This window comes from Trachymyrmex septentrionalis, unplaced genomic scaffold (assembly GCF_001594115.1).
Source record: "Trachymyrmex septentrionalis isolate Tsep2-gDNA-1 unplaced genomic scaffold, Tsep1.0 scaffold14, whole genome shotgun sequence".
Taxonomy (NCBI): domain Eukaryota; kingdom Metazoa; phylum Arthropoda; class Insecta; order Hymenoptera; family Formicidae; genus Trachymyrmex; species Trachymyrmex septentrionalis.
In genome coordinates, this window is record NW_017304543.1 from 4,332,276 (window position 1) to 4,343,446 (window position 11,171).

At 37.1% G+C, this 11,171-nt stretch overlaps 1 protein-coding gene across 1 annotated transcript; it reads right to left on the reverse strand.

Annotated features, from left to right (window-relative positions):
• Positions 1 to 4,750: 4,750 nt before the first annotated feature.
• LOC108745475 (achaete-scute complex protein T3-like) lies at positions 4,751 to 7,671 on the reverse strand. Its single transcript, XM_018481644.1, has 2 exons — positions 6,602 to 7,671; positions 4,751 to 4,829 (listed from the first exon to the last, which is right to left on the reverse strand). Exon 1 carries the CDS (start codon positions 7,500 to 7,502, stop codon positions 6,633 to 6,635), a length of 870 nt encoding a protein of 289 aa, XP_018337146.1. The 5' UTR covers positions 7,503 to 7,671; the 3' UTR covers positions 4,751 to 4,829; positions 6,602 to 6,632.
• Positions 7,672 to 11,171: the final 3,500 nt, after the last annotated feature.

The window sequence follows — 11,171 nt, forward strand, 5'->3', positions numbered from 1 at the left end:
CCACGTAAGATATTCGTGTCTTTTTCGTAGCAATTTATGAGAAGGTTAATAGTTCGTGCGAAGTGTTCCTCCCTATCGTCTTTTCGGCCATTACCCTATGCCATCCCCTTCGCGCATCTCTTATTATATATGGAGCCTCCGTGAGGAGTGTGTGTCCGGAAGCAAAATCGAAGAAAACGATATCACGCCGGGGTGGTATAATGCTTTCCATGGCACAGCCCCCGGCGTCCTTTCTCACACTCTCTCTTTCTAACGGAACAGAACGTGATGCAGCGCGTCGGAGCGCGCCGGATCCCGACTGACCTGTGGAAGAGTTGGAAAGGAAACTTGCCTCTAATTATCCTGTTGGGGCCATATAGTAGCCGCGTGAGTGCACGCGTGCGCTGCGTTGCGTATATACGTGAGTGAGTGCGTGTATGCGTGCGTGCGTGCGCGAGTGCGTGTGTTCGTGCGTGCGTGCGTGCGTGCGTGCGTACGAGTAACGCTGCACTGATGCGCGATCGAGAGGAGGACCGGACTTCAAGGAGAAGGGCGGCTCCGACGGCAACAGAATATATTATAGACTCGTTCCTTTCGACTTGCGCCGCGCCGCGCCGCGCCGGGCTGAAATCTCGCTCTGGGTTTCGTGTTAACTTAAGTGTCCCTGAAACGGACTTTGTGGGAGAGCGCGGCGTGCGTATGCCGCACGCACGCTGTCGCCTCTTCTTCTAGTTGATCTCTTAACGATCAATCTCTTTTTCCCTTTTTTTACGCGGTTTATCCAAAAATAGATTATGAATTGTTGCGAATTGTATTTTTGTATTGTAAAAATATATTCTTTTTGAGGTGAGCAAATAGTTACATTCGGAAACGCGGAATATACTACAAAATTACAGTAAGAATTCATTGATTCTTATGCGCAATTATATCGCGAAATTACAGGCTTTTTCAAATATCAAAATTAAGATTTTAGAAAATTGATTAATAACAGTAAGACTATTTATTTTTTGTATTTTATTAGAATATAAAAATACAAAAAAGTTTTGTTAAATGAGTTAATATTATACATGTAAACAAAATATCTGTAATGAGAGATTTTAAGTGTTTTGAAACTTATAAAAATTATGTTAAATCAAATTTGATAATAAAGAATTATATGTCATTTTTATAGAATAATAATATATGTATATATGTATATTCACACAATGAGTTCCATCCTTGAACTTTAAATCCAATTTGAAAGAGTCTGAACTAGCAGGGCAACTACGAAGACTAGTTATTAGTTGTTTTTGGCAAGAATCCTCACCAGCCAAACGGATCTAATTTTAATTCGCCATTGAGACAACTCGCCTTTTAACTTGTTGTACCGGTAAGACAGGCTTACGATCGGTTGCCGTGTGTTTTCTTAAACTTCGATTATTGTTCCTCTTCATATTATTAGTTCGTCGAGATAGATAAGAGAATTATAGCGTTTTTCACTGGCAGAGAGCTGGTATTCACTCGGTGCATTTTAAAGCCGTTGTACACAAATTGTCGTAAAGATGTTTAATAAAAATACAGAAACGAATTAAATCGCGAAACTCTCAATACATTTTATTGTGGTATTAGATAAAATATAGTGGATATTTTATTAATTGAGATATCTCACTTTTATATTTAGATCAGGTTAGTGTACAACAGCTATTAGAGAGATAGTAAAAGTTGCATAAAATCTGCCTTTTAATATATTAAATCTGAAATACTAAGAGATATTTAAAATGAGTCTTAATAAATTTAAATATATATATATATACACATATATATGAAAAAATTCCAGAAAAGAGTCAGAAATAATAATCCTACATAACTCATTATTAATCTATACATTTCGTAAGAACTCGTATATCTATAATCAATATTTAAAGATATATTTGTATAGTAATTTAAATATTTTTATTTTTAATATACCGTTTTAATGATTCGTAGCGACACTGTGTTAAATTGATGTATTGAATTTGGTCAGTCATTTGTAGCAAATCTTTAATGCTAATTCAGTCGTTTTGCGGTTTCGAAAATCGTGAGATAGCTAAAAAGGCGCACGATGGGCAAATTACTGTTATTTTCGCGTATCATTTACTCAGGAAGACATAGAAATACTGACAGAAATAATCGAGACCAATTCTTTTCTGTACTATATCATCAATTTCTGTGGTCAATATATGCATAATTTCTGAAAAAATGCTATAGTTTTGGAAAATGTATGACAGGTGTTAAGTTCTCTTTTATATCTGTTTCTCATTAATTAATCTGTATTAAGTGCAGGTGCAGAATTGAAATTTATTCGTAAATTACCAATTTATAGCCAAATGACTAAAACAAAAAATTTCTTGCACCTGCAGAATTGGATACAAGTAATTATACATAATTTACAGTGGAACGGGGTGTACTCAAGATAATAATACACGCACAATTTTGTCACGAATTCAAACAGCCGTTATACTCTTATCATTAACAAGTATTTTATGAGACTTACTAAAATTGAAAATATTACGAAAACATAAAAAAATGCGCAACTATATAGTGCCTCTACGTGTTTGTGATGAATTTTAATATATTTCATATTTTTTCCGCAACTGTTCTTTCCTTTTCTACTTTTGTATCATTTTCCGAATTGAAATTAAATTTTTCTAGAATTTTTTATTTCAAACAATTATAAATATATTCTATAGTTGAATGCGACTCTCCTTCATAAAAAGATACACTAATAAAAAATATATTTGAAAAATATAATATTTGATGCGAGAAGTGTCTCCTGGTAGAGGAAATCAAATAAATATATATATGAGTATATTTTATTATACGAGTATATTGAAAAATATATTTTCAATGTGATATATGGAATTGGAGTCAGGGTAGCTTGATAAATAATAATTCTGTAAAGTTATTTGTAACGTCATTCGTTATATTTAACAAATCTTATTACAATGTTTTTTTTATTTACAAGAAGACACTATCGATCGCGAAACATCGATCGATTCGCTCCGGGCGAGTATACAAGTTTGCTCCATTGTGTATGATTCATCCATTTTTCTTTCATACATAACTTACGGCGCATTGTACAAATTATTAGTGCTGTCAATAGTCGGGTACATAGGTATTTCAAATGTTACTTGAGTACTTGCGTACTTATTCCAAAATAAATTTACTTCAAATGATTAGGAAATGAACACTAAATAACGACGAGATTATGTCTCGATTTTACGTCGTATACATACGTTTATATTTTAAGAAAGACAATCCATGAAAAGACACGTTCAGTGAGTAATAGTCAGAGAGTAATACTATATTCTAACAAATATAAAAAAATGTATAGCATTACTCTCTGAACATTTTTTTAAAATAGATAATGCTATTCAATCCCTTAAAACGCATAAATAATTTATATAAACATATAAAATCTTAATATTATAATATTATATCGCTTTTATTATTAATAATTTTTATAGTTGAGACACATTAGATGAATATCTACACAGAAGAAAAAATAAAAACTGGTTAGCCACAGATATCAAAGTTCTGTCCAAAAATAACTGTGTAACTTAATATAATGTATCTGAATACATATGTAATTTCTTTGAATTTGAGTAATGGATAGGTACTTGATATAGAGATTACTCGACTCATACTAACAGCATTGTAAATAATTATTACATAATAATATAACAACATAATTATAATTATAATAATGTAAATATAATAATATATAAGTATGCAATGCAGTTATATAAAAAATAATTAAATATTTGTATACACGTTCGAGTAACGTTCGAAATACTCGAATATCTAAATACTGACAGCACTAACACTTACGTTCGCTGATATAGGCAGTCGTTCCATAGAATACAGATTTTATGGAATTACCGCGAATTAATCATTTTAACATATATATACATATATGTATAATTATTATTATTGTGTAATAATAATATATAATGTAATACAATATATAATACAATATAATATAATATATAAATGTAAATGTAATATATAATATAATATATATAAAATTAGTATATAATTATTTCCATATACACAATAATAATCATAATTCCTGTCGACGGATCTCTTTTTAAAAACGACCTCAAATTATTATTAGTAAACTATTCATTGAAATGTTTTGAATGAAAATTACATGATTTCGAGAGAAATATATATTATAGCATAAATTTGTTCTATGAAGTTGTTCCCAATCAATTAAATGAAATCATATGACTTTTTATATAAGTCGACTTTTCAATTTTGTATATAAGAATATTAAGCTAAAGTAAAAATGTATTCCATGTCAAATTTCGACATTTCTTCGGTAATATTTTTGCATTTTTCTTAAAACCACGTTACTTTTATTAATAATATTTTTGTTACGCAATAAATAGTTAAATATAATTTGAAGACATTAAGATGGGTGAGCCATCCTGAATAAATAATTGTATAGGTACGCCCCCTATTTTATATTTACTTTTGGATAGTGAAATACGAGAAAACGTCATAATAAATTACAAAATAGAAAGCTAACATAATTAGAAATTGCAATGCATTTATCATGTACTTTTGAAGTATTACTTCTAATTGTACGTTTCAAAATTCGATATCAATATACGACACGTAGTTTTAGAGACGATATATATTTCCAAAGATCTTTCTCATTTATATAATAGAGAATAACATTTTACGTAGTTCAGACGACAAAGTGCAAAGTAATATGACTAGATTATAGTTAATGCAACAGCCGCTTTCTTCATTTACCTTTATTTCTCTTGTTTGCATTGTTTTTGATTTTTGATCTACACGCGTGCCTTTGCATTTGGTCATTGCTGTAACAGAAAACGGAAGAGTTTCTATTAGATATGCGTATTCAGTATTATTAATACGTGAGACAAGGATTTTTATTTGAGTAAAGAAATTGAAAGAATGTTTATAGAATTATAAGTATATATAGGTATATATATATAAATAATTTTATAAATATTCCTTTATTTTCTTGTTTTACACACACACACACACACACACACACACACACACACACACACACACACACACACGCACACACAATACATATATATTGCATACTTTGGTTATACACAAAATTTTACGCGAATGATGCGACCCAAAGACGATATTCAATGCTTGCGCTTTCAGTATGATATCGATTCGTCCGAATAGATCGCGGGTTTCTCGTTGGTAGAGGATGATAAAAAGGAAGTCCTGCAGGTATACGAGATGGAAGAAGCAGGGGATGATTTCAGGTAAGGGCGGTTTTACTGTAAAGGAGTCCTGCATGCTCTTCGTGGGCAAAAGCGAGATAAAAAGTGGAAAGGAGTAGAGAAGAGAGAGAGAACGTACCGGTTCAAAAACCGACAAACGAGGGACGGGAATATCTTGAAAGATGCATTCAAGTTAAACGCGGCAAACGAAATCGTCCTCATGAAAAAGAGAGGTGGAACGGGACGGTGGATAAAGAAAGATGAGGGATGGGAGAAAAGTGAAAGATGAGGATAAGGGAAGATACACACGCACACACACACACACGCATATAGAATGTGACGAGAGATCCGAAAGTTACGTCCATCAAGATTAGAGGTAAACTCGAAGTTTGAAAGACAATCAAATTTCTTCTATATTCGCGATTTGTTGTGAGGTCTTTGAACTATTATTATTATTATTATTATTATATTCTTATTTATTATTTTTGTCTCGAATTTGTTACATTTAATAATTATTTAAAAATCTTATTTGAACAATACTGTAATCTTCAAAATATGAGAAATTGAAATAATCTTTATGATATTTCATTTATATTAAATGTTGAGCTTACTTTATACAATGTACATATCCAACCGAAAAAAGGTATTCCCCGATGATCGGATCGAGCGACTTGAAAACGTCGCTGAAGGACGAGGGGCGGGGTGGAATCGGGGAAAAAACGGTAGATGAGGGACCGACACTCACGCACACATGTACGTGCATTAACGTACCGTGAAAGAAATCGCGGTACAAAAGCGTCGCTCCTCGAATGTATACGCGGTGCCCCTCTGAATGGAGTCTGCGATTTGAATGGTTTCAGCGAGGGTTCGTGCGCGCCATTGTAAGGGGGCAAGGTCACAAATTTACTCGGAAATTTCTTTAAGCTTCCCGGTAACGTAGCGAGATATTCCCCCGTGAACCGAATACGTTTGTCAACTGGTGAGGGTAGCAAACACACAAAAAAAAAAAATATTTTTTGAGAAATCGCGATCGAATATTATTGTGTCAACGACATTTGTCAAAAATCGATTATTAATTCTTAGATTAATTTTTCTAAAAAAGACGACGTTATCTGAAAAATTTTATCTAAAAACAGCTTATTCGGACAAAAATGAAGATGATAAAACGTACTGATTAAAAATTGTAATAAAATTATGTTTGATGTACAACATCACAAGATTCACAATTAACTGAGTCACAAAGATTTTTTTTAGTAAGATGACATAAAACTGACATTCACAATTATGACACGCGATGCAACTCTTTGAGGCCACAAGACCTTGCAACGTGAATGACCCGCAGTTACAACTACAAGAGAAAAACATCAGATCACAACACCAACCTTCAGAAGGACGCAGAGCCCAGCGACGTCCTCACTGACTTTGTTGCCACCAGGAGATGACATCCAGCAACTCTTCGTCCTCCGGGCTCATCGGCTCGTAATTGTCGTAACTGTCGGAATGTGTCGTGTAAAGAGTGCCAGGTGTGCTGTAACCTTGACTTCCGGCTGACGAAGTTTCGGAGACGAAGCTTGGCGTTGGTGAACTCGACGTCTCCGAGCATGTTGTCGGGACAAAAGTCGTCGGACTTGGGTTCTGCCTAAGGTGTTGATGCCGGAGATCAGATCCATGTGGACTACTGTGATGACGGATCTCCCCGGTGATACTACCCCGTAGTCTTAATTCCGCCGAATGATTAGAATCGGAACTCACGCCATTTTCAGAGTTGGAGGATGTTGAAGAAGTGGGCGAAGATCCACTGGACTCTGAGCCACCGTCGTGTTCTTCCAGAAGACGTTGAAGACTCCTGATGTATTCCACTGCCATCCTCAAGGTCTCCACTTTAGACAGTTTTTTACTGCCAGCTCTGGATCCTCCGTGAGTACCAGCAGTACTACTTCCTAGTGCTTGTGCCACTGTCTGTGGTATATGCTGTCTCAAAGTGGCGAACCCGTTGTTCACCTGTTTCACCCTGTTGCGCTCACGCGCGTTTCGCCTAGCCACCGAGGCAGGTTGATGTGGTACCGTGCCATAAGGTCCAGTTGCTTGACCGTAGATCTTGGATCGTTTGCAACCGTGTTGTAGAGTACTGTTGTTGGTTGGCATACTGTTGGTGGAGACTATTACGTTGCCGCGATGGGTCTGCGCGCTCGAAGTGGCGTGAAGGCTATGGTGGTGATGTTGCTGCTGCACACTTAGCATGATGGGCAAAACGCTCTCCTCCGTGGGCCCCACTAAGGTCATATCACGGATCCGAATCCCCCCACTACCCGGGAGCAGGAATTGTAGCAGCGCGTGCCAGGCGACCTTCGTGCGACGTACACTGCTCGACGTATCGAAGAGAAACTTCGTCGAGGAGAGGTCGATACTACTCGTTAACACCTCGGTAGGAAGCGCGATTATAGAGGTAAGAAAAACAGACGAAAGCGTGTGTGTATGTGTGTGTGGTTTACTCGACCGAAAAGAAAAGCGTGGGAAGAAAAATTAAACCGCACCCTCGATGCTCTCGGTACGATTCTGGCTCCCGAAATGCCTAGCCAATGAGGGTTCGGGGCCTTATATACCCCGGGTCGGGCACGCGCCTATCCCCACGCGCACTCGATCTCGGGTCCTAAACCCCCGTCTTCTCCCCTTCCCCCGTTTTACCGGCCCGCAGCGCCTCATACCCCCGTGATTCCCCACTACTACGGTCCCAAAGGCCCTACGCTGCCCGAGATTCTCATCTTCGATCGTCCTTACTAGTACACCGCTACTATCCCGATCTGTTTACCGATTTGCTTTTCGAAGCACACCGCATTATCGCGATATGATAGCCGGCTTATCGTCGGCGTGTGCCGTCAAAGTAGTTGACAGATTGATAAGCAAATGCTAGAAAAAGATAAATTGGAAGATATAGCTTATAATCTCATTTTTTATTGCGTCTATGACAAGGCAATTAATTCTCGTATATATGTATAAATATTATAATTATAATGTATTTTTCTGTATTCTTTTTATCCAAATTCCTCTTTATATGAAAATAAAATGTTAATATATCACGTGCAATAAAAACATGATTTGAAAATATATATCTTGCAAGAATTACAAATAATTTTTATTTCGATACGATTAAAATAATATTAGCAAGAAAGAAAGTATGAAACGGTAAGAGAAAGAAACATTAAAAAATTTTGACACCGCAGTCCATATTATTATTATTTTAAAGAACGTTTTTGCAAGTTATCTACGAATAAGAATTAATTCGCAGGCTATGCAAAATCTGTTTACGAAGGAATTAATTTTTCACTAAATAGTTTCAAATACAATAAGGCCCAATATTCATACATCTAATCCTGTTCCGCATGTGATCCTCATGTGAGAGACACTGGCGCGCGCATACGAAGGGTCCACATCCCCACCGGTCTCGTGGTGTCTCGGGAATCGAAATTTGAACAGTTACCGGGAGAAAGAAAAGCTGGTCCGGAGGCCCGGGCAAGTCGACTGAGCGAGATGGCGAGAAAGCGAAGTGTAGAACACACGACGAAGACAGAAGCCGTAGAAGAAGAAGAAGAAGAAGAATGATGAGGAACAAGGAGTGGGAGGAGATGGAGAGGTCTGCGGCTGTAGCTGTAGAGAAGCTGTGCAGAAGACGAAGAGGTATAAGGAGGAGGGTAAGGGAGCCCGGTGGCACGGAACATACGAGTACCCGAGACGACTGCAACAGTGGGGAGAGTAGCGGCGGAAGAGTATAGCGATGGGCACGACTGCGGCACGTATCTTCATCTTACGTAGCACACAGTTTAAAAAGTGCATTGCGAAACATTCGACCAAATTTAGAATTCTTTGACAATTTCAACAATCAATATGTCGTTAATTCATTATTGATTTGGAAATGTATACAAAAATAAGCTTCACTTCAATACCTTACCCAGTAGAGAAAAGTTCATTTTCTTCACGAAACGTTAAGAACTGTGAAAGGGGGGTAACAGATGACGCATAGGGTACAAATGTAAATGGTACTAAGAAAATTTTCGCATTTTTTCGCATATACTGATAATTTGTGAGTCTGAACCAATGATATCGCGCTCACTGCCGTCACTAGTAAAGAAGACATGTATGACGACAAAGGGGAAGGGGAAGAGACGCGAGCCGTCCTCCCTTCCTCACATTCGTGGCGCGCGCCTACTCCCATCCACCGGCTCTCCCTTCCTCCAATCCTCCATTCGTCCGGTTTTATCCTCACCGAACGGAGCGTGCGTCTGCATGTGTGCATGCGTACATGTACGAGGGCGCACGCGTTCTTGCTTGGGCCTCGTGCTTAAGGGCGTTTGTGTGGGGGATGAGCGTGCGTGCGTGCGTGCGTGCGTGCATACACGCGTGAGGAGTCGCGTTTCTGTACGCAGTTTGCGTGTGCGTGCTCGCGCGTGGAACAGGTATATGCTCTCCTCGTTTCTTCTTTTTTTTTCTCCCTTTCGATTCTGGCGGTTCTTTCGGTCTCTCTTCGTCGGTCTGTCTTTCTCCTTGTCGAAAAGGCGACGCGTGAGGGAGCGTTATAGGGCGGTAAGGCCTTCGCTGGACATTCCTATGTGAATAAATAAACGTCAGGCGGATGCTCGACGGTTTAGATAGATAATAGATGCGCGCTTTGAAACTTTTGATAAGGAAACGTATAGGAACGCGAAAGAAATAGCACGTCTCGAGAAGCATTGAAAATACGGATGTTTCCGAATGAGTAAACTTTTAACAAAAAAGCTCACAAGATTTAATATGCAATGTAAATTTTACAATTTATTGTTAATATAAATTTCACATTTTATTTTGTCTTTACTAAATTTGAATTAATTGATGTCAAAGGTATAATATTTTTTCATTTCTTTCGTAACACTGACGATATGAATGGCATTAGCATTATGTTAAATTATATGAATATTTGTATAAATATTTGTTACATATAATTGGCATAATAAATAATTGCTATGTATTTAACCTTTGTAGGATAGAAAAGCCGCTATAATGGCGCTAAAAAATAGTGTCATATTTTGAGGCAAGAAATATAATGAAAAAAATCAATCGTAACAAATCTTAAGGAAAAGCTGTAAAATTAAAAAAATAGGACTCCCATCCTTAAAAGGTTAACTATGTATTCAATTATATATTATTATTTAATTATTTGATTAATGAAACAAAAACTGCAAGTGTCACTTAATATGAAAAAGAGAAAGGAATTCGAAAGCATCCCTAAGCGCGTGGCGATGTCAAAGAATTTTGTGTGATCGCATATGTAAAGAATGGGGCGATGATTTTTTTTTATATGGAAAAGAGAGAGGAAGAGAGAACCAAAATAAATTCGTGATAGCCTTAAACCTCTGAATTAGAATTTATTCTGTAATTATATTCCTTGGAGCCTCTTTCTCGATTCTCTCTTACCAAACACTTCGCCGCTAATTACTGTGGAATTAATTACCGTGTCGAGTAGCGAGATGAACGATGCCACGTTTGTGTTGTGCGAGTCAATTCTTGCAGTATGCGTCGACTCCAATGCAACAGCGCGTCCGAAACGCGCGTTGCAGGCGCCTCAGGCACGGCCTTAGATGTTAGATCGTTCGGATCATTGTCCCGCGCGATCATAGAGATTAGGGGGCTTTCTGATTGGTCGGATGAAGTATGGATCGTGGATGCACTATGCAGTTGTTACAATTTCTCTCAGCCCTTTTGTTCTCCATCATTTTCACGACGAAGGCGTTTAGAGAGCAGTTTAGTTCTATAATACGTTGTTGTAATAATATACCGGTCCTGATTTGTGTCGATTACACGTTACCATAAACAGTTTAACAAGTATCTAAGTATATAAATGATAATAATAGTTGTAGTTCCTATATTTTCAATAATATTATAACTCTTTCATGTGAAATACTTTTTGCGTGTCAGGTGTGT